Here is a 24,110-nt window from a genome sequence, read left to right as displayed (position 1 = left end):
TAACATATGTCTTTACTGTAACTTTTGAACAACTGAATGTGTCCTTGCTGTACAAAAGTACTAATGTTTATTGATTTATTTATTTTAAATAAATGTTTGAACTGTAATGCAAATGCAGATTTTTCTTTCTTTCCCTTGAGTATATTTGTAAGTATATTTTTGGCTAATGAAGTAAAATGCTGTCACAGTACCCATACTAAAGTATAATTTGTCAGTACTTCTTACACCCCTCTACAGGCCCTGCGTGTAAATTTATGTCAGTTTCAAGATTAAAAAGATGAAAAGTGTCTGGATGTACACACTGACAGTGCCTTTTCCTTTTTATCAAGTGTTGCCAATTTATGGGTGGCACAAGTGACAACAACTATTGATGCAATAAAAATAAAGTCAGATAAAGGTCAATTTTATGCAAATAAGCCATGTAATATGGCCACTAGCATGTAGAGAATGCAGAAAGGGTAGACTCTGTGTCCTCCAACAGTTTAATCACAGTCAGTGTGAACGTCCATTGAGCCTTGAAGAGTCAGAGGAGGAGGCTAGGATGAGTGGAAAAGACAGAGTGAATGCTGATGATGGAGAGCTGTGTATAAAAGGAATAAAAATAGTATAGTGGGCTATTTATTTATTAAAGTGAACAACTCTGTCCTAACCCGGCATGACTTCTGTTATAGCACTGTTTTGGGTAGCCCACAGTTTCTTGCTTACTGGTCCAAAATCCTGCTAGAGCGCAAAAGGAAGTAAAATTCCCAGTGATCCCACAAAGCCCTGCTAATGATGTAATTAAAGTTTTATGTATGCTGTTTGCTGAATGCTCATTTTATTACATCATTTGCAATGCTTCCTGGTGTGAGAACCTAACTGCTTCAAAAGAAAGTATCATCTCTTTTTCCCATTTTAAAACTTACAATAAATTTTTTTTTTTGCTTCGAATTAAATGTTGAATGTCCATAAACCAAGCTGTCACTTCTATGATTGCATGGCATTTTGGACAAATAAATTACTTGGAAATGTGTTGCATCGCACCTAGTTAGGACATGGGGTAACGTGAGCAGGCTGCACCTAGAAAAGCCTTTGGGAGAGTTACACTAAACACTGTGTTTACAATGTCAAATCCTCAGCTTTAATTTGTGTTTGTAGTTGTGAAAGGCTGTGAACTAATGCTACTTTATATTCACATCATATACATACATTTTTACACAATATTTATATATTTAACTTTTTGCTCTTTTAACCCTGATGTATGAATAAATGGGCATATATAATCAGTAAACATGTAAAACATAAGAAACATGACAGGAGATATTTCTCAATTCTAGTGTTGCTGTAAAAAAAAAAAAAAAAAAAAAAAAAAAAAACTGGCCTTGTTTAAGTCAACAGGCAAGCCTAATTAGTCTTTCTGTCATTCTCTTTATCAATGATGCAACCAGTGGCTTTTAATTAGGATCAATCTGCAATTGCTGTAGCTGGCTTTGGATTTCCTTTAATGCTGGTAAGTTCAAACTTAGAGCAGTTGTCTTTTCCACTTCTGTAATGAGCTCTCGTATGTCCTTAACATGTTTTTGCATGTCTTTTGGGGGTTCAAACAAGAAAAGTACCGTTTTCTCAAAGAGGGAACATAATTTTTGCTTTGTGATGGAGAGTAATACACAAACACACACAAAGTGTGTTGTGGCAAAAAAAAAAGACTAAAATTTTGATCACAGGACAGAGCATCACTTTCACAACCTCTTGTTATAGTTTACCCTAGTGAACTTTTTCCACTCCGACACAAGCAACTGTACTCCCTGTCATTGCATTGGGAAAAACTAATCCTTTCCATCTTGAACGCAGGCAACTCCTATTAAGATCACATACCTCTTTTAAAGCCCTTAGTAGAATTCATCCTAATTATACATACAGAAAAGGTACAGCTTAGAATAGTGCATAAGATTAGATCGGTCAAACATACCACCAAACGAATGGAGCCACCAAACAAATGGGAACAATGTGATTCTCCAATATACATATTACATGTCTCTGAATTGGCAACTAATATGTCATTCAAGCATTGGTTATAATACATCTTTTAAAAATTATAGGCTTTATACATATAGCGCAAGCTTCAAATATGGCAAGACATCTTTTAAGTTAGTAAGGAAGGTGAGAAGGGTGTTAAAATTCGGAAGCACTTCATCTCCGTCAAATGGTTGTCAACTGCGGCAGGCTCGACTTTGATTCCAATTACACTTACGATACAAAAAAGACGACATTGCAAATAGTACATAAACAGTAAAAAGTACATCATGTATTGCTAAAGATAAAATTCTACCCGGTGGCATTCACATCACAGGTAGAACGCTTTCATTTTAAGAAGAAATCTGAAACAACAGTCATTCAGCTTATTTAGGTGGTTTAAAATAACCACTGGAAATGATTCTTCACACCGAAGGAATTCGAAAGTAGATATTTACACCTTGTGTTTCTTTGTAACGGATGTGAATGCACGCAACCTCTTTTGATTTCACTTTATAGTCCTTAAACTTTGGAATTAAGTAGTTAACTGACCAATCCAGTGCTTTATTGAGTTAATGTCAAAGTTTATTCCTGGACAATAGGTTTAAGATGATCGAGCCAGAGATCTTGTCACTGTGGTTTGTCAAAAGCTAAATCTGCTCTGCTCTTTTCTGGCATTCCTCAAAGACAGACTTCATGACCTCCCGGCTGACAAAGTGGCTCCATTTCAGGCAGAGGGCTGTGTAGCTGGCTCACCTTGGCATCACTTGACATCTCTGTGCCAGGAGAGTCTGACAGCCGTGTCTGTCCTCCAGGGTTTGCCCCTGAAACCCAATGACACCCTGCAGCCATTGCCACCGAAACAGAACGAAGCATCACTGTAGCTCAGGATAGTTTGACTTGATGCTGACCCAAGAGAGCATGTTGATACATCCTCGCATCAATTCAACGGTTGAAAATAGCCATCCAGGAACATGCTGTAACTGTAATTGTTGTCATATTTTTGGAACTGCTGTCCCTGGAGTTGGTCCACAAGTAGAAATTATCTCCAAAATGAAGCTAGTGAGGATATAAAGAGAGAGAGCTACTTTTTTCTTTCTTTTTTCGTCCTTTCTTTATAGTTCATTACAGACCCAACTGCCGTAACATGTACTGCAATGACTATAATGTGATCTAATGCAAAGAAAGGAACACTTTGTACCATTACGAGTGCGTTGCATCCTCCTTCCGAATTTAATAATCCTTTTCTGTCTCTCACAATACTGCCATTTTATTTGCAAGCAGTTCCACTGAACATTTCACACTCTTTTATAGTCCCTATGTGGCTTGTACATCAGATGTCATTGGCCTGTAAAATCTCACAAGGCTATTCAAACAAAGTGTGCTACTTTTTAGACACAACCATTTGCTTGGTAAACAGATGCGTTATTGTTATGTAAAGCAAGAGGTTACCATCAGACATTTCTGTGGGTCAATAACCATAACTCTCCATTCAGATCCGTTGTCAATGAAAAAAGATAAGTCAGACAAGAAAGACGTATCTACAGGCAGTATGGGAGAACATATTTTGGATCTGCTGTATTAGAAGCAGGCCGTCATCAATTACAGCGCCCCCTGCTGTTCTGTGGCAGTGTGGCAGCCAAACGCCTGCCAGGGAACAGCTTGGAACAGCAGAGAGAGAGTGAGTTTGACAGCTGTGTCCATCAGTCATTTGGCCCCAGGCAGGAGAGGATGGATAGGCCTAGTATTGCTACCATTTTCCTTGGTCTCTAGGGCAACTCTCAAGACACCTAAACTCTTTACTTTCAAACTGATGTCCACCACTAGATTTCTCATGCCCATTAGGATGCTACAATAGGGTGTAGGTATTGCTGCTACATGCTTGATTTCGCCAACAAATCATTGGTCTAAAAGGTTCTTGCTTTCACCAAAAGGATAATTATTTACATTCAGAAGTATTCAAAGGAAGCATGCTGTTTGACAGATATTGCAAAGAATACACATGGGTGAATTTAGCAAAGTTGTTTTAGCAGTGCTACTTATGACATTGCCGGATTTGTTCACCTCCTCCGTCACCATGGCACCTCATCTCTGCAGGCGACTGTCGTCCCCTGAAATGTCTCTCTTGAGTTCTGTCTGTAACAGAGACTGACTTATCGACCTTGTCTTTACCTGTGCTGTGTCTCAAACAAGAGTTTGAAATAGAAACAGCCAGAATAGCTATGACTTGATGTTGGCGGTTTGCTCCTTGGACAAGTGCTGGAATGCATCCTTTGATGATGGTGTTGAGGTAAAGAGACCTAGGGACATTGGTCTTTGCCAAATTCACATAGACCCTTATCCGTTGACTGAAATAACAAACCCTTAGACATCACAACACTTGAAACTCTCTTTCCCTCTCAAGGGGCACCTTGGTTTCTTTTCTGTCCCCTTCCGTATGCTTCCTCGCTGTTCTTTGTCCTCAGTGGTCTAGAATTGTCGGAATAATATCTCACTGTGTGGCAGCTCTTGGCTGATGGAAGCTGACAGCACAATGGCCTTGTCCAGAAGGGTGTGAAGGCTCCTGAGGTGCAAGGCTCCTGCCCTTTGCTATCGGACACATGGGTCTGGGCCACAAGAGACATCTGAAGGCCAGCAGTACAAGAACAACAGGTCAGAATTTTAGAGGGGAGGTAGGATCACCAGGGATTCAAGGGCCATCAAGAATCAGAATCAAGATCATTTTCCCCTTTAGTTCTTTGTATTTTAGTACGATGAATATAAATCTAGTCCAAAACAAATATAAGGAAGAAATATACTATAAATATAACTGAAGCACATGTGTAGAAGCTTTCACATCCGGTTGTCTAATCAAAATCATGCTTTCTTGTGTTTGTATCCTTTTCAGGCTTCCCCTCAGACCGTCACTTCTGTTTTGCTGTTCGTGGGCAGTCCCTTGTGTTTTGGGAGGAGGTGCGGAGACTGTCCATACCCCAGAGGCTGAGTGAACAACTCTGGAAGAGTCTCAATGCTAAACTGACGCTTGTTGGAGAAGGCCTGGCGCCGACTGTTTGGTTGGGACAGAGGTGGCTGTGGCTGCATCATGAGAGGGACCTGATGTTGGACATGGCTCTTGTTAGGGTCCCAAACTTTAAAGGCTGAGCTCGAGGTGAGCGGGTGGGTGTTAGTCTTGGAGATCTTGGGCTTGGGGACTTGAGCTGACGTAATGGTGATGGTCAAAGGAGTATGGATGTCCGGAGGGGGAAGAAAGGGTTTGTCTTTTGGGTGGAAAGCAATAGGCTGGAAGGTTGCAGGCGAGGATTGGCGGTGTGCGTAATCCATCATGGGGTAGCTCTTGGGGTAGTAATCCCTTGCTGTAATATCTGCAGAGAGAAAGGGCAGGAAAAAACAAACAGTTAGAAATAAAGAGGCTAACATTGTGACAAGTATGCAATACGTTCATTTAATAGTGTTGCTTCTACACTCACAAACCCTACTGTGTACAAACCTAATGTATTTGACTATATTTATTGTTTAGAGGATCTAATGAGTAAAACACGTGGAGCAGAGGGTGATCAAGCGTGATATGAGGATGCCCTCAGCTCTTTTTTACGTCACACCACACACACACACACACACACACACACACACACACACACACACACACGCATGCATGCATGCATGCACGTACATACAATGACTTTAGGGAGCTGTGGCTGTTCACATCATGGTCATGATGAAATATGAATTATATGTGTCCTGAGGCAGGACTCTGTTTGAAAGGATCGATGCAAGGAATGTCCAGTGAAGAGGAGATGCACATAAATGAAAGGAGACAGTAGAATGGTTTGCAGTTTGATCTGGTTTTGTTTGTATGGTTAAAAGGTGATATATTGACCCTTAAGGACAACCGACTAGGCAGGTTCTGGAACGTTTTTTTAAATGTTGTACTGCAACATTTCCCAAATGAAACCAAAAGGCACTTTAGTGAAATGTTTTATACTTGCTTGGAGCAATGATCCACAGTTTTACCTGGTGTTTACTGTGGTTATCTCACTACAGAAGCTGCAGTTATAAATGCAGAACTATAATTATTATGCACTATTGTGTGTAATATTTTGAGTAGTGATATTTACAGTGGCTTGGTAAAAGTTAGGTACATATGTGATAGGCGCCAGTAAAGGTTACGAATGGTATAAGACAAGCTGGTAGTTTTATTCTTTTATAGGTTTGTGTGGGTTAGCATGTTAGCATCGTTGACAGAGCAGAGTTAGCCTTTTAGCTTGTCTCGTCAAATAAGCCCATCTCTGCTTAGTGCTGCAAGCTATAGACAGGCCACACGCTTCACTGCCCTCAGACATAAACAACCTTGCTTCACTGTTTTGTCATTTTTGTCTCCTTTTTCATGTTTTCCATCCTGACTTCCTATACTGTCCTTTCTCGATATTGATTGAGTCATGGCTAATGCATGAGGCGAGGACCTGCTGACAAGGCATACAAGCATGTAGCATAATTTCACTGTATGTGTACATGTGATCTCAAACTACATCCTGGCCCGGTGGCAATCATTGTTTCTGCCAAAATACTGTAGTCACTAAAGTAAAATTGGGGTAACTTGGCAATATCAGCTACTGTTATGATTCTTTTTGACCACATCAGTATGGACAAGCTCACTGTTTGTAGTGTGCATGAGTGAATGTCAGTTAGCATTACAATCAGCTTAGAAGGTCAGAATGCAACCTGAAGGGGTTTTAGGGATGTTGCAACATGCTGAGGGCCATAGCCATGTCTCAGCACAACATGTCGTACGTGTTTGAAGAAGTGACAAAATCTGTGAGTAGAAATATGACAAAATGTACCCAAATGAGGATGTTAATTTGTTCCTGCAGATAGTGAATCAAGCAGTAATTTGCTAATGCTTTTAGATTAGCTCATATTATGTTTTTAAGTGTGCACGTCCATTAGCACATTCATGTGCTTTTTAATTCAGGAGTGTTTTGATTTGAATTTGAAGGAGAAGAGAGGATCTAAAGAAACACAATTCAGCTGAAGTGAATTCACTTCCAGTGAAGGTCCAGTGAATAGTAATGTGGGCAGTGTGCATTGAGTAGGCATGAATTATTTAGGGAGTATGTTTAAAGAGAAGGACACCAAGATGTATTACCCTGATAATGAGCAAGAGAGGAACAGATTTAACACACACACACACACACACACACACTTATGCCATATACACAACTAGCCTGAAAAAGATTCTATCTAGACAGAGATGTACAGTATTATCATTATTAAATTTTTTACTTTATCGCTGCAAAAAAATTATTTTAGTGCAAAGGTTAAGATTATGGTTAGTCTTTAGTTATTATTTTATCATATGTGCATATGTGTTCGAGTCATTTTGCCTTTTTTGGGACTTTATGGGGAAAATGTATTTGTAGACATTACAAAATATTGTAATAAAATGTAAAATTGCAAAAAGGTTTAAAGGAGTGTTAGGATTAGGATATTGATCACATTGTTACCTCAGTATGAATACAACAGTAGTCAATGAGATGATAGACACACACACATTTTGTGTGTGTGTGTGTGTGTGTGTGTGTGTGTGTGTGTGTGTTTGGTCCTAAGGGGCATTCAGGCACTGCAACAGGAGAGAATGTGACATAACGGCCTGATGATGTCACACACAGGAAGTGCTCAGAGACTGAACATATGTATCTAACTAATGAACAGACGGTAAATGTACCAACAGCCTCTCTGTCCATTTCTTCTCTTCCTTTCTTACCATACTATTTCTCTCATCTTTCTTATGTCTCCTTCTTGGCCCTTGTTTCTTCCTTCACAACTTTCTCTGTTTAATTTAGTTTGCCTCTCTCTATATCTGTCTGTCTGTCTCCGATCGTTATTCTTTCATTAAGACGGTGCTGGGAACCTGTCTTAAGCACCTGCCACAAGTTGGCTCCAACCCTATTCATTACACCCCCTCCCCATGTGCATGTTCCTCCTCCTTTTCTCCCGTCATCCTCTCATCTTTCCCTCCACTTGCCCTGCTGAACTCTCCCCATCCGCTCTCTTTGCCAGCGCAGTCAGGGCTGATCCAACTCAAGCTTTCCAAATGCAATAATCCAACAGAAGACACCATGCTAGAGACTGCATGCACCATAATTTTATCTTTTCATATCTCTTTGATGTGGGTTAAATATGTGCAACAGAAACAATGTGTTAGTTAGATCCCACAATAGAAAACTATTTCTTATTGATTTGTGAAAATTTATTTTAAAATTGTGTATTATTTGAATAGTATTGAATTGTAAATGTATCCTTATCAACACTGTTCTAGTGCCAGATTAGAAACAGCTTTCTCAACATGCATTGTGTATTGACTAGAAGTTTTCTCTTAATACCATCATGCAGTGCCATTTTTTGTTGTGAGCTGAAAAGACCAGAATTTGTCACAATTAGGCTTCCTGAGATGTTCAACAGACCTCTAGGGTATGTTAATTCTTATGTCAAGACAGCAAGTTTTGAAGTAGAAAATGATGTATACAGTATAAATCATTATGTATATCTAAGTTTTAAATATACATAGAATTACAGTAAGAACCCTTAATGAACTACTGTGAAGCTTTTAGACATAAATAAGATACAAAGTAGTTCTTTTAAGGGTACAGCCTCAGTGACAATCTTAATATTGAGAGTGTATCCAAACAATCATATGTAGTTTGGATAGTTAAGCAAATTAAGTACACTTAACTACACGTTAATGGCTTTTAAAATTACCTATTTTTTTGTTTCACAAAAGACAAAAAGATGAGGAGGGTGAGTAAATGATAATAGAATTTACATTTTAGGTTAACTGTTCATTTATTTTGTTAAATGACTTAAAATTATGTGTTTGTATGCTGAAGCATAGCAAAGTAGTTTCAAATAACCTTCCCATACACTGGAAAGAAGATTTGTAGTATATACTACTGTTCAAAAATTTGGGGTCAGTACGATTTAAACCAAAAATAAATAAATAAATACTCAGTACTTCAGCTAGGATGCATTTAATTGGTAAAAAAGTTAATGTAAAGAACAAAGTTAATGGAAAGACATTTAGAGTATTGTTTACAAAAGATTTCTATTTCAAATAAATGCTGTTCTTTTGAACTTTCTTTTCTTTAAAAATCCTGAAAAGAATTATCATTGTTTACACAAAAATATTAAGAATTGAAAAATAATATAATATATTTCAAGAATATTAAGAATTAGAAAAATAAAAATTCAACATTAATAATTAATAATGTTTCTGGAGCAACATATCAGAAAATTTAAATTATTTCTGAAGCATCATGTGACACTGAAGACTGTAAATTATTATAGGAATAAATTGCATGTTAAATATATATTTAAACAGAAAACGGCAATTTGAAATGGTAGTTATACTTCACAATATCACTGTTTTACTGCATTTTTGATCAAATAAATGCAACCCTGGTGAACATAAACATAAAAAAAAACATATATATATAAAAAAAAAAAAACTTCACCAACCCTAAACTGAACTATATTTCTTTTGTTTTATGATTTTATAATTCTTTTTTTTATTATTCTTTTCTTGGTACAACCAGGTAAACAATGTAGTATATTTCTAAATATTCTTTGAAAATCAAAGCTCTAGTGTCCTTGAATCTGTTTTTTATGCTGTTGTTCCAGCAGCATATGGTATATATTTTTCCTTAATTTCATGTATAGAACATATTAGTACATTTCAACTGATTTCCCATCAGCCCCTGGTTCTCAGCGAGTGTGTATTTATATGTGTCTCGGGGGTAATGCACTAAGAACGAACGCTAGCGTGGCTGTTTAGTGAACAGGCCCCTCTGTGTTTGGAGTCATACTGTGATTGATAAGGCCACACTACTTGGCATGCGTTTGTGTCCATTATTATCATATCCGCATGTGTACACTACACGCTCCCGAGAAAGCCCGCCTGTGATTCTAATGACATGTCAGGGTTTTTTCCCTCTTGATCTGAGAGGTGATATTTGCATAAGTGATTACATTGTGTTTCCCCTGCAGTCAATGACACTGTGAATGATTTGCAATGGTAATCAGTGGTTGTGGGTAAAGTGACCTTGATGAACATGTGTGGCGTTTATGGTGTGCGTTACAAGATGTGACAGCTGTTTGTGCGTGCATCTTACCCATGGTCTTGAGAGAGGAGTATTTGTTGTAGCCCAGGTTGTTGTGAGGCTGGGACAAAGCCATTGCGGGACTCAAAGAAGGAAACGTGACGTTATTCAGGTGGTTATGCTCTAAAGGAAGAGAGAAAGCACAGGAGGAGAAGGAGGACAGAGAGGAACGAGGGAGCAAAGAGGAGAGAAAGGGACACAAGGAGGAGGGGTGTGTTAATAAAAGGGAAGTCAGCATATTTAAAGAGAGATGAGTGCATGTGATTATACAGTAAAGGAGAAAGTCTGCCGTTAATTTCAGCGAGTAAAGAGGAATGAAGGACATGCATGAGTCTTATAGCTCAGAGGTTCCTGTAGAGCGTCAAGGTCGTGGGTTCAGTTCTTAGTGAACACATGAACTAATGCTATTTATAGCTTGGAATGACTTCGTGACTTTAAATAAAAGTGTCTGTTGTATAAATGTGTGTAGGCTGCTGTTGCATAACATTGCAATCTTAATGAAGTTCTTAGTTATGTTTTATGCAAGTACACTGCTAAAAGTTTTTTAATTAGGCTTTTTTGACATTCTTCTCAGTAAAAATAGCTGTAACGATCCTTAAAACAAGATTAATTTACTTGAGAATTGGCAATGCGTAAGATATTAAGACTAGTTTTTAGAGAAATAACAGTATCTTTAACTCTATAAAGCTTACTGTATCATATTTGATATTCAACTTTTAAAAGGCCTCTAAATGATCAACATGATCAAAAACTTGAAACCTGTCGTACATAATTTGCTACGTCTTCTGTCTAGTTTATACTTTTTTATTAGCTAGTATCATTCTGAAACCACATCATGTGTTTTTTTGGTGTGAAATCTTTAATGATTTTTGTAAAGTAAATGTAAGAATAACTTTAATATATATTTCAAGATGAACAATTGCTGAACTGAAGCAACTTCAGTTGGTCCACACATCATTTTTAGATAAATCATATTTAAGTATGAATATTATCAAACATAATGCATCAAGTTTTTGAGGAACATTTATTTGTTCATCTCTCAATCAGCATTTTATTGCATTGCATTATGTGTTTTGTCCCCATAATAAAAAGTACAAAGTACAGAACTTTGATTATAAAACTAAGCATTTAATTTTCATCTGACTATAGAGATATAAAGTGACAACTGATATGTACATAGTCTGCTATCTTACTGGTTTACATTAAACTGCATCTAATTTTCACAATTAAGCAACCAGAATTTCATTTTATTTCCATTTTTGCCCATATACTGTAAATATCAGCAACTGCGCCAAATGGCATATTTTTGCTCAGTCTGAGCCTCTGTATAAAATTGAATATGAGCTTCCTATGTCATACTAAATGAGCCATCGGATATGATACTCGTATGCAAAAACACATATGCAAACTTTTTTAGAGTTAATATTTTGTCTAAAGATTCAATAAACTCCAATAGAGTTTGATTTTTATGACTATTCTTTCATAAATCAGGCTTTACAGGGTTGGTGCATATGTATTTTGTCTTAATGCACTGGCGGATTTATTCGTTTCATGTATAAACAAGTTAGAAAAAGGGAAAACAAAATCTACCAAAATATGTGACAAAGTATACATACAGTGATAACAGTATTAATATCTCTGAAATGTCACTGCTCAAAAATAATTCTTGTTTAAAGATTTTTCTATATATTTTAAACTGGAAAACAGTAATCCCTTTTGAGAAATAAAACAATTGAGACAGTTGTTGAAACATAATACAAGCTGCAAAATTAATGTGACAGCAAAGCCTCAGATCAGTTGGTCTTGGAAGAATTCGGTAAGAAATGGATGAGTTCATATAAAGGACAGTGAACACCCACCAACTTTTCAGCAGTTTTGGTTCTGGATGTTTGTTTTTTTTCCACCCATTCATTTTCTTCACAGGTACTGCAGTTCAAAAACACGTTTCAACCAAATCCAACCATCTTCAGCATGAATCACAAGCAGAAACGTGTTTAAAGATCAAAAATACAAAGGTACGTGACTATGTTTTTAACATCATTTAATGTGGGACTATTTATATTAATAATGATATCGAATGGACATCACTGTAGATTACACAATTAAATCAGAAATTCCACGATTTCCACTTCTAGTAAAATAGATTTCTTTGATTTGTGGATCTTTCTTCAGACTGTGGGTCGTGTAGATCTTTGAGACATTGTTGAGATCTCATTTGAAACTCATTGGCATCTTTTTCTCAGGAGAAAAGGTTACTGCTGTCTAGTAGAAACAGCTGAGATAAAGATGGGAATGTTTGTGCATGTGTGTCATTAATTACCATTTCTGAGGCGGATGCATGATAGACTGCTGTATATCCGACAGTCTGCTGTCTGTACGCTGTGCAGAGGTCACTAAAGGTTATTTAGGACACATTTCCTGTGTCCTCCCCTTTGGGCTGGGGTGTGTGGTCACTGACCTGATTCTGTCAGATCACTTTGTGCTTGTGTGTGTATGTGCACTTAACGTATATATGTTAGTGTTAGTGTTAGTGCATATGTGTGCTTTAGAGTGGCAGGACGGATCGTTATGCCACATACAGTACCTGCAATTAAACACTCAGGTTATATCACAGCAAATGGATGCAGATCATGGATTATGTCAGGTCCATATTGTGTCGACACACATATTGTGTTTATTGACACTGTCTGACACATTTGAAAAGGGTTAATCATGCGCACACAATCACACATAGCATTATAAAAAGAATGTTACCACTTAGTGTTAGTCCTCCGGTCCAGATCTGCTGTCAGATTTCTATAGTAGTTTCTGCATGTATTTGTGTGTTTATTTGTTATGCAGCCTGATGCATTCTGATCAATTTAAAAATGATAAATAAATACTTTTTAATTATGTTTATGGCTTTATTGGTGGCTTGCTTTCTTTTCAGATTTACGGATAGTATTGCTCAACACCTAGAATTTGCCATAAAAAGCAAAAACAAACACAAGTTTGCTTATATTTAAAAGTTGTGATTACACTCACTTATGACTTCAGCAGAAGCATTTCCAGAACCTGACTGATGCTGTTTATTGTGAATAGATTCATAGCTAAAGAGCTGTTTCTTCATCATATGTGCAGAGTTGTATTGATCAATAAGCATACTGGAGCTATGTGCATTAAAATGCCTTGTATATTTTATGTACGGCATGTTTTATGCAACTTAAAGACGTATTACTTTATGTCTCTTGCACAGTGTGTGTCTTTGTAGTAAAGCCTGGCTGATTTAGACCCATGTCCTCCTTGTCAAACTCCTCACCAACTCAATCTCATTCACAACAGGAGATCTGTGTTCCTCCAAATTAATTCTCTTTGCGCTCTCTCTCTCTTTCTGTATATATGTATATATCTGTCTGTTTCATTCTTGCATTCACTCACAAGAAAAAGTTTGAAACTAAAATCAGAAATAACTAAAGTGCCTTTTTAATGAACAACATGCTCTTTTGACATAAAAGTCTTGGATTTACTATGTACAGTAGACATATAGTCTCCATAACACAAATTATTTAGCATTACAGTAATGAGCATGTAAAAACTATGTTATAAAATTGTTTTGGTGAAAGAAATTTTATTTTCACCTCACATTTCTTCTTAATTTTAACAGTTTTAACAAAAGCAGTTATTTACATTTTGGTATTGTTTTACAGTATATATGTTGTTAAATTAATTTTTTTGTGTCATTTGTGTTACCATGATGGTGTTTTGTATTTGTGTGTATGAGACCGTTCACCTTCTATATTTTAGCATTATATTAATATTTACCTCAGCTTGTGGAAAGGTAATGAAAAATTGTGATGAACTTTGAATCATTATGTGGATTCATTTTTACCACTTGTGGTTTTACCACGGTTTTTCCTCTAGAGGCTTGTCCTGGAATAGAAGTGTCAGACTTCCAATAATTAAAGGTGTGACATCTTTTCTCAGTTTCTTCTGAGTTTTTCCAATTCTTTTTATTTTCTCTGTCTGTAATGTTGTGAAAGAGAATGGGTAAACTAGAGTTTGGTAGTGTTTGGAAATACGGATAAGGCGTCAATCAAGCAGAGAGATTCTTTAATTAAAAGCGCAGATTTTCCACTCTTCCATTCAGTGGCTTAGTAATGAATGTCAGTTTGTAATTGAGATTGGTCAAAGGCTCTTGCATGTGAAATGATTCTCCAAATGCAAAGGGTGTCAGTCCTGCTCTTGGGCATTCACCATCCTGGATAATTTGGATCCACCCTGCTCCAAAACATCTCCCGGAAAGTGATCCTTAAGATCTTCATAACCTGGTTCAGATGTGTTTACAGTTTTGTTTTGTTTTTCAACTGCTTATATTTTCAAAAACATTGCCTCTTTTTTTCCAAACTTTACACACAAATACAAGAACTGCACACACAAAATGCAAAATGCCTTACATCTCTTGCAAAAAGAAGAATTGCATTCAAAATAAAACAAACATCTCTTTAGAAATTATGTGACAAGCAGGGCTTGACATTAACACCCGCCAATCCGCACTCCCACTAGCCACTCTGGCGGGTTGAATTTTATATACAGCTTGTCTGGGACAAGTGGATTTTTTGAAGGGACAAGTGAAAAAAGAGAATTTTACTTGCCTGTCCGGACAACTAATCCGATTAAAACCGAAATTTCAGCAAGAATGGTTCTGATTTTATTACAGTCGGTTTAAATGGCAATTGATCATGGACATGCTATAATCAACAGTCAGGCATGTCTGAGCAACACACAGCTGTGTTTTGTTAATGAACGACTCGCATTTTTGAATTTTACACTTTAAATAGGTTTAAATTTTGAACACACTTTAAATAGGTCAAATGAATGCCAGTGAAAATGATGAGTGGCTAGTAAATTTGGAAAACTACTAATCACAATGGCCAGTGAGCAAAAAAAGTTAATGTCAAGCCCTGTTGACAAGTAAAGATTTTGTGTGTAAGCAGTTAAAAGAAAGAAAGAAAGAAAGAAAGAAAGAAAGAAAGAAAGAAAGAAAGAAAGAAAGAAAGAAAGAAAGAAAGGAAAACTGTAATAAGGCTGAGGCTAAACTCCAAAAAGTTCCAAAGCTCCAAAAGGTTTTTTTGCAATGATGCCAAAGAAGAACGATTTGGGTTCCCGAAAAAAAAAAAAACTTTCAGCGAACATTTCTTAAAAGAGCATTTTTTTCTAAGTGTAAAGAACTTTTAATTATCTAAAAAGAACCTTTTGTGAATTGGAAAGGTTCCATGAAGGTTCTTCATTATGCCAGAGATGCCAATAAGAACCTTTGTTTTTATATTATTTTCTATAGAGTGTAGGAAGGTGGCCCTCCACCTTTTCTATAATGGCTGACTATGTTCACACAGCAGCAAAATAAGCTTGTTTGAAATGAAAAGTGTTATTCTATACACAATTTGCTTATGAATGTTACTCAATTCTATAACTTAAAGACAGGCACAGTTAGCTCTATACTATACTATACTATACTATACTATATACTATTATTAGGAACACTTGTTCAGTTTCTTATTAATGCAATTATCTAATCAACCAATCACATGGCAGTTGCTTCAATGCATTTAGGGGTGTGGTCCTGGTCAAGACAATCTCCTGAACTCCAAACTGAATGTCAGAATGGAAAAGAAAGGTGATTTAAGCAATTTTGAGCGTGACATGGTTGTTGGTGCCAGACGGGCCGGTCTGAGTATTTCACAATCTGCTCAGTTACTGGGATTTTCACGCACAACCATTTCTAGGGTTTACAAAGAATGGTGTGAAAAGGGAAAAACATCCAGTATGCGGCAGTCCTGTGGGCGAAAATGCCTTGTTGATGCTAGAGGTCAGAGGAGAATGGGCCGACTGATTCAAGCTGATAGAAGAACAACTTTGACTGAAATAACCACTCGTTACAACCGAGGTATGCAGCAAAGCATTTGTGAAGCCACAACACACACAACCTTGAGGCGGATGGGCTACAACAGCAGAAGACCACACCGGGTACCACTCATCTCCACTACAACTAGGAAAAAGAGGCTACAGTTTGCACGAGCTCACCAAATTCTGTTGAGACAAAGACTGGAAAAATGTTGCCTGGTCTGATGAGTCTCGATTTCTGTTGAGACATTCAGATGGTAGGGTCAGAATTTGGTGTAAACAGAATGAGAACATGGATCCATCAAGCCTTGTTACCACTGTGCAGGCTGGTGGTGGTGGTGTAATGGTGTGGGGGATGTTTTCTTGGCACACTTTAGGCCCCTTAGTGCCAATTGGGCATCGTTTAAATGCCACGGCCTACCTGAGTATTGTTTCTGACCATGTCCATCCCTTTATGACCACCATGTACCCATCCATGGCTACTTCCAGCAGGATAATGCACCATGTCACAAAGCTTGAATCATTTCAAATTGGTTTCTTGAACATGACAATGAGTTCACTGTACTAAAATGGCCCCCACAGTCACCAGCTCTCAACCCAATAGAGCATCTTTGGGATGTGGTGGAACGGGAGCTTCGTGCCCTGGATGTGCATCCCACAAATCTCCATCAACTGCAAGATGCTATCCTATCAATATGGGCCAACATTTCTAAAGAATGCTTTCAGCACCTTGTTGAATCAATGCCACGTAGAATTAAGGCAGTTCTGAAGGCGAAAGGGGGTCAAACACAGTATTAGTATGGTGTTCCTAATAATCCTTTAGGTGAGTGTATACTATACTCTATACTGCACTAACATTTCTTATTAAAATAGGAAGGACATTTTTTGACAATAGGATTCATTTACATCACAAACTATGATTATCTCCTTGCAAGTAAGAAAAAAAAAAGACATTGTGACAGTGTTTTAGAGTTCATAGGCATCTATACGGGTCTACATTTCATTTGGGTATTTAGGTGTCTTTTTCTTATTGAATATTAAATTTGACCCTCAAATGCATTAAATTACTGACATAAAATAGGTTTTTAACAATGCATTTCACATTGATTTGAAAAATGTTATCAGTTTTGATATTTATTGCAGTTTATGTTTTTGGTGTAGCATGTATAGGACATTCTGAGCCTTTCACTTGTTTAATCTCAAACACTAACTTTATGTAGACATAGCCGATGTAAATTGATGTTGAACCTCTCAGAAAGCACATAAGAAAATATGCATTGCTCTGAAAGCCTTTACTGAACTTTGACCTTTATACAACGTATTTTTTACTTTATTGTCCACGTGCAATAGCTGTCCATGGAGTTTGTTGATAACAGACTGCTCTGAAATCAGCTGAGAGGCTTATTTTCTGCCTGAAGAGAGAATTCCTGGTCTGCAGTGCACAATGCCTGGAAGTCCACGCTGTTCCAAGTTCTGGCGCTGGTGGATTGACATTACGAGCACGAGGCTCTGAGCGATTTTCTGCGGTCAGCCTGCAGTTGTAATCTAATAATCTAATCATCTACACTCACAGTATTACATGCAGACGTGGAGATCAGACTCTGATACAATCAGACATGACTGTGTCTCACACTGTATCTGCCCCTTGCCCTCTTTGTCCTGTTTGCTCACATTATTCTTTTATTATATTCACTGATTCCTGTGAAATCACTTAAATCAGCAATAAATAAAGAATTAAAGGTCAGAGGTCAACTCAGCCTATCTGATACTACAAACATTTTTTAGGATGGCACTTTTTTATGACTGACATCGTGTTGACGGTTAAAAAGATATTGCTTGCCCCAATTCTCCCTGCTCTCCATGTTTTGTTTTGTTTTTCCCATGGCTTGTTCCTCGTTGTAGATGAAAGAGTGATGGGTGGGTGCTCCTCTCAGTTTGGAGTTACGTAACTTAATGAACTGCTAAATGGCTATCGAACTGTAGCTCCCTGTAACGGCCCCTCTTCCCCATGGGAGTCTGACGTTTGCATCATAATTAATAACAACTGCATGACGGTAACTGTGCAGGGGTCTGGTAACCTGGTGAGATGTGGACACTGGCCAAGTGAGGACAGACGGAGGAGAATTACTTTGTGTGCTATAGATTATTAATCGGATTTTGCTGCTCAGGGATTGTCAGAATAGTTAGGCTGGTTTTACTGCTTGTTCCTTCATTTTTATTTATTTATTTATTTATTTTTGAGAGAGAGAGAGAGATAGATCAATATCAGTCAGGGCTGGCTGGTATAAATCAGTTCACAAATCATTCTTCAATGATGAAAGCCTCATTCAATCCACTTGTTTTTGCTTGCTGGCTGATAAGGAACGCATGATATGACTTATAAAGTGGAATGAGTTACATAAGGACTCTAAAGAGCAAGTCACAGTAGAGTCAAAGTGAGAAGTCACTATGATGACGTCACAATAATGATTTTACAATTGAATCCCCATGAATTTTAAATGGATTCACAGTGAGGTCATAATATAGTCAAAACAGGAGCCACAATGGAGCAGGCGATGACACCTATTTTATATTCTAGTGATCTTCTGATATTGCTTTTTATAATTTATTAAATTTAAATGTAAGTGTCTGATAAAGGATATGCAGAATCAAAAATTAACTTCAATTAATTTATTTAACTTCAATAAATAACTTTTTTTTTTAATTATAATACACAATATTCATAATGTTTTTGTATTATTATTAGCATTATTATTATTATTATTTGCAACAATGAAGCTTGTCAGAGGCTAAAACCTTTTTTTTTTATATGAGTAATCATGGAGATACTGCCAGACTCAACCACATTAGAAAACAGTTGAGCTTGTGGAGGCTAAAATGTTTTCTCAGAAATAAAGGTCAGGTATCAATGGAGAATCACACTGAAGATAATTTTTAAACCGTGCAGATTAAATCATCTCTGTTTTCTGTGTATAGAAGGAATTTTCCTGCTGTTTTGACCATCCACAAGAGGTTCAGTTTAACTTTTTAAGACAGACTTCACAACACTTTTTGTAGAGCGATTCCTGACTAGAACAATGTGTACGGCAGGAAAAGCGTTTGATATCCATCCGTGGATCTGCTCCATTGGAGTTTCTGTTCTCCGAGGGTAGGAGGTCCCTCGGGGGAAAATTCAATCAAACACACGGCTCGCCACAGAAAACGAACTACTTCTCATTAATAATGCATCATCCCTCTCAGGAAGAAAGAGCAATCAACATGCATATTCATTTAGCTTTTTAAATATTACTGTCCAGCCCTTTAAGGCTTTGAAGAGCATTTTACAGCAAGGATGAGAGAGAAACCGAGACCGAGACAGGAAAAGGGAGATAAAGAAACAGTAAAATAACCTAATATGCAAAAGAAATATTGACTGCCATTAGGGATAAAGTAAGACAAGGCCATATTGCCTTGCTGTATCGCTTTAGAAGTGGAATTGAGTTTGTGCAGCTGTGTGTGAGAGAGATCAGCTCCTTTGTCGCACTTCTCCAAGTACATACTTACAATTGACTTGAATTGGCTCTAATATACTTTGATGAATAATCAGTAGTGACAGTGATGGGTTGTTAGACTGGCTCACACACACACACACACACACACACACACACACACACACACACACACACACACAAACACACACCTTTTTCTGTCAAACAACTACACTTGGCCCTAGATATGTGCCACAACACACAATCTGACACAGTTTACTGCTGTCAACATGCATTTAGTTACCACACACACACACACACTCACACAACTACCCCTTTTGGTGTATCTAACTTTGGTGCTTCCCCAAACCCACACAGCCACAATGCCATTAAATTCATAAAAAATTAATTTAAATGTAAAAATGATATCAATAAAATATGGAATTTCTTCAGGAAATGTAAAAGCCAAGATCTGTTTAATTTCCCTTGTTGTATCATTAGTAGGTAATCATTAAGTATTTCTATTGTTGGTGTGGGAGAGTATGAGAAAAATGCTCAGTAGGGCAAGCCATCTTAGAGAGCTTGAACAATATGGAACAGAATCAAGCAGGACAGATCGATTGGGATAAAGATGTACGCAGATGTTTGCATTAATTAGCATATTTCTAGCTGCTATTTCCCATATTCTTGAGCATTAGGCTTTCAGTGAGATGCTGTAATGCACATTTGGGTTGGTGTGTACCTAGTATTCTCTACATTAAGGGAACCAAATGTCCCCACAAGAGTAGTAATACCAATAAATGTGGTCCCTTGTGGGAACATTTTTGGTCCTCATTTAGAAAACAGCTTAGAAATCATACAGAATGTTTTTTTTTTGTTTGTTTTGTTTTGGGAAAATCTAAAAATGCAGAACGTTTTGTGTGATGGGTAGGTTTAGGGGTAGGGTTAGAAGATAGAAAATACAGTTTGTACAGTATAAAAACCATTATACCTATGGAATGTCCCCATAAAAAATAACAATACAACAGTAATTCAGTAATATTGTAAAACAGGGGTGCCCTAACTCAGTCCGGAAGGGCCAGTGTCCTGCAGAGTTTAGATCCAATTTGCCTCAACACACCTGCCACAAAGTTCCTTGTATTTATTCCTGTGATGCAAAGCTGAATCGTTACTCCAGTCTTCAGTGTCACAGGATCTTTCAGAAGTCATTCTGATATGATGATGTGATGCTCAAGAGACATTTCTGATCATCGTCAACGCTGAAAACAGTTGTGTTGTTCGCCCCCCATAATTCTTTGATGAATATAAAGTTCAAAAGAACAGCATTTATTTGAAATGGAAATCGTTAACTTCTGATCATTTTTATTTTGTATCCTTGCTGAATAAAAATTATAATTTCTTAAATAAATAAATCTTACTACCCCCAAACTTTTGATTGGTAATATATACATATGTATGAAATTATATCATTTATATTAAATCTGGGTTTTTCTTTGGGGGGGTGGGGGTTGTAGCGTTTGTAGGGGTTTGTCTCAAAACCATGGTGCTATTGTCATGATTCTGCCCTCTTGTCCTTGATTTTCTTTAGTCTTGAGGCAGGATCATGACAGACCCGTGTTTTGTATGCAAGCACATGGCCTTGTCTTTGGGTCATGTGCTTGTGTTGTCTCGTTCCCTTGCCCCGCCCCCTTGTTATCCTCGTTTTGTCATTATTGCTTTACCTGTGTCATCTGTTATGTTATCATTAGTCTCCCTATTTCAATCCCCTTGTGTTCGCTGTCTGGTGTGGTTCATTGTTACACATTGTCTGACCTTTGGATTGTATTTCTGTCATGTGATAACCAGAGTGAAGAGTCTTTTTGTTTTACTGTGTGATTTCAGTCAAGTCAGAGTCTTGTTAAGTGTTTGTCTTTTCCCTAGTCGTTGTTTTCCCCCTCGTGGGTTTTGTTTTCCCTTTTGTCAGTAATAAACCTTGTGTGTAGTGCATCCTGTCTGCGCTTGAGTTCATCCCCGCATCCCCGTGACAGAATGAACCACCGAAGAATGAACCCAGCAGACAGGATGTCCTCCCAACTCCAGAGACAATCAGAGTTCCGGGAACAATGCTGGTTGTCGTCCCCCACCGACAAGAGGAGGGTCAACCTTCCATTCTCGTCCCAGAGTGAGTGGACCCTGAGGGAGTATGCCCGACTCTGGGAGAGTTTCTCCCAGGAGGAGCCGCAGGGTTCCTCCTCGAGGTCCCCACCTTCTGCGAAGCTGCCTGTGATCTCAGAGGGTCGGGTCCTAGCCGTGGCAACACTGGGGGATCAGGCTCATCCCTCTTCAAATCCCGAGGCATCTTCCTCACCTATCAGTCTCTGCAGGAAACGTGGGAGACGGATCTCGTGGGAGTCTTGCCTCGGAGTCCTCAGCAACGGAGTCAACCCTGCCTGAGACTGTCCTTCCACTACCAGTCACGGCTCCTGCTGAACCTCCCCAACCGATCACAGATCCGGCTATTGCCTCTGCTCCGCGGCCAAGGAGAAAGAGGAGGAAGAGGGGTGCTCTCTGTCCTTCGTCCCCATCTCCCCCTGAGTCCGCGATGGCTCCCCACCCTGCCACTGTAACCGAGAGCGTTGTTCCTGAGCCTGCCGCTGTAAGCACGGTTCCAGAGGTTGCTGAAGGGAAGGCTGTTCCGAAGACTGCGGGAGAGACTGTTGTTCCTGAAACTACCGCAGTGAAGGAGGTTTCCGAACCAGTAACCGAGAGAGCAGTATCTGAGTCTGCAGTCGTGAGAGCTGAGGAGAGAGCCGCGGCCGATTCTGCTGCTAAAGCAGTGTTACAGTCTGTTTCAGCTCGTCAGGAGTTGCCTGTCTTCACTGCTGCCAAGACCCCTGTCGGAGTATTTTGTCACGCCTTGTCAAAATCCTAGAGGTTCCTGTCAGACCTGTCTTGTCCCCAGACCCTGTCCCCAAGCTGGCCGCAGAGAGCGCTGACCCCAAGCTGGCCGCAGAGAGCGCTGACCCCAAACCGGTTGCAGAGAGCGCTGACCCCAAGCCGGCTGCAGAGAGCTCTGTTCCAGAGTCAGCTTCTATCGACGCCGCTTCAGAGGCCGAGATGCCGAGTGTCGATTCAGTGTGGGGAAGCATCGACTCTGGGTCTGCTTCTGTGAGCCCAGCACCTTTTTTCGCTCCACAGTTGCCCGCTGTACCCCCTGTCACAGTACAACCCCGGACTGTTTCTCCCAAGCTCCCTTCCCACTCTACGCCAGCCAGACCTGCCCGGACCCCTCGTCATCAGCCATCCCATCAACCTAAGACCTCCGCTCCACCCATCCACCATGGACTTCCCCCCACGAACTTTGTTGTCCCGCCTCCTCCCCTTCCTTGTTTGTTGTTTCTGATATGTCACCCGAACCCTGTCGTTGTGTATTCTTGTTTACCTTTATTGTTATTTGTCATGTTTTGTTGGTTTTGTCTCTGTGTCTCAGTCAGTCATGTCCCGCGTTTGATGTCCCCTTGAGGAGCGTCTGGAAGCCGCTCCTTAAGGGAGGGGTTCTGTCATGATTCTGCCCTCTTGTCCTTGATTTTCTTTAGTCTTGAGGCAGGATCATGACAGACCCGTGTTTTGTGTGCAAGCACATGGCCTTGTCTTTGGGTCATGTGCTTGTGTTGTCTCGTTCCATTGCCCCGCCCCCTTGTTATCCTCGTTTTGTCATTATTGCTTTACCTGTGTCACCTGTTATGTTATCATTAGTCTCCCTATTTCAATCCCCTTGTGTTCGCTGTCTGGTGTGGTTCATTGTTACACATTGTCTGACCTTTGGATTGTATTTCTGTCATGTGATAACCAGAGTGAAGAGTCTTTTTGTTTTACTGTGTGATTTCAGTCAAGTCAGAGTCTTGTTAAGTGTTTGTCTTTTCCCTAGTCGTTGTTTTCCCCCTCGTAGGTTTTGTTTTCCCTTTTGACAGTAATAAACCTTGTGTGTAGTGCATCCTGTCTGCGCTTGAGTTCATCCCCGCATCCCCGTGACAGCTATAATGGCCTAAAATGATTACCATGATCATTTAAAAAAAAATAAAAATAAATTATGTACAATGGTATTCTTTGCAATACCATGAAGTACCATGTAAAAATCATCTGTCGATTTCAGTATCATGGTATTTCAGAGTAGCCTGGTACTACCATCTGACGCCACCCCTGTACCATGGTACTTCTTTAAGAATACCCTGGTACCATGTTTTAAAAAGTATGCAATACTTTAAAAACAGGGTATTTCTGAAATGTCTAAAAGCCATGGTAATACAATTAGTAGCCTACTGTATGTTTTTTTTTTTTTTTTTTTTTTTTTTTTTAGTGTTGATGGATAGATAGATGGACACTTTATTGATCCCCGAGGGTAAATTTAGTAGATTGTCAAACACACACAGGCTGCATGCAAGCTCACTGCCAGAGACAGTATGGTTTTATTTTTCCGCTTCTCAATGGACTGTAACTAATTTAATGACACATATTCCACTACATCCATAAGCCGCATGCAGAAAACTAACATACACACACACGTGTGCACAAGTACACACTGAAACCTCATTATCAGCACTGGAAATTAGCGAGTCCTCCCAGACTTCATGCATATGTG

General features: G+C 38.7%; 1 protein-coding gene across 2 annotated transcripts in view; it reads right to left on the bottom strand.

Moving 5' to 3' along the window:
• Nucleotides 1-1,328: 1,328 nt before the first annotated feature.
• The window catches only part of LOC109076672 (protein shisa-9), a 69,131-nt gene continuing 46,349 nt past the window's right edge, over nucleotides 1,329-24,110 (bottom strand). The window contains exons 4-5 of one of the 2 annotated variants that reach the window (XM_042720672.1): nucleotides 10,158-10,268; nucleotides 1,329-5,354 (exon numbers count right to left, since the gene is read on the bottom strand). In XM_042720672.1, coding sequence (XP_042576606.1) covers nucleotides 4,888-5,354; nucleotides 10,158-10,268 — 578 coding nt within the window. In that variant the 3' untranslated portion in view covers nucleotides 1,329-4,887. The remainder of the gene's footprint in view (nucleotides 5,355-10,157; nucleotides 10,269-24,110) is intronic. The other variant, XM_042720673.1, reaches the window with a different exon arrangement.

The sequence above is a fragment of the Cyprinus carpio genome, chromosome B3 (assembly GCF_018340385.1).
Source record: "Cyprinus carpio isolate SPL01 chromosome B3, ASM1834038v1, whole genome shotgun sequence".
Taxonomy (NCBI): Eukaryota; Metazoa; Chordata; class Actinopteri; order Cypriniformes; family Cyprinidae; genus Cyprinus; species Cyprinus carpio.
This window is presented reverse-complemented; position numbering and strand designations above follow the sequence as displayed.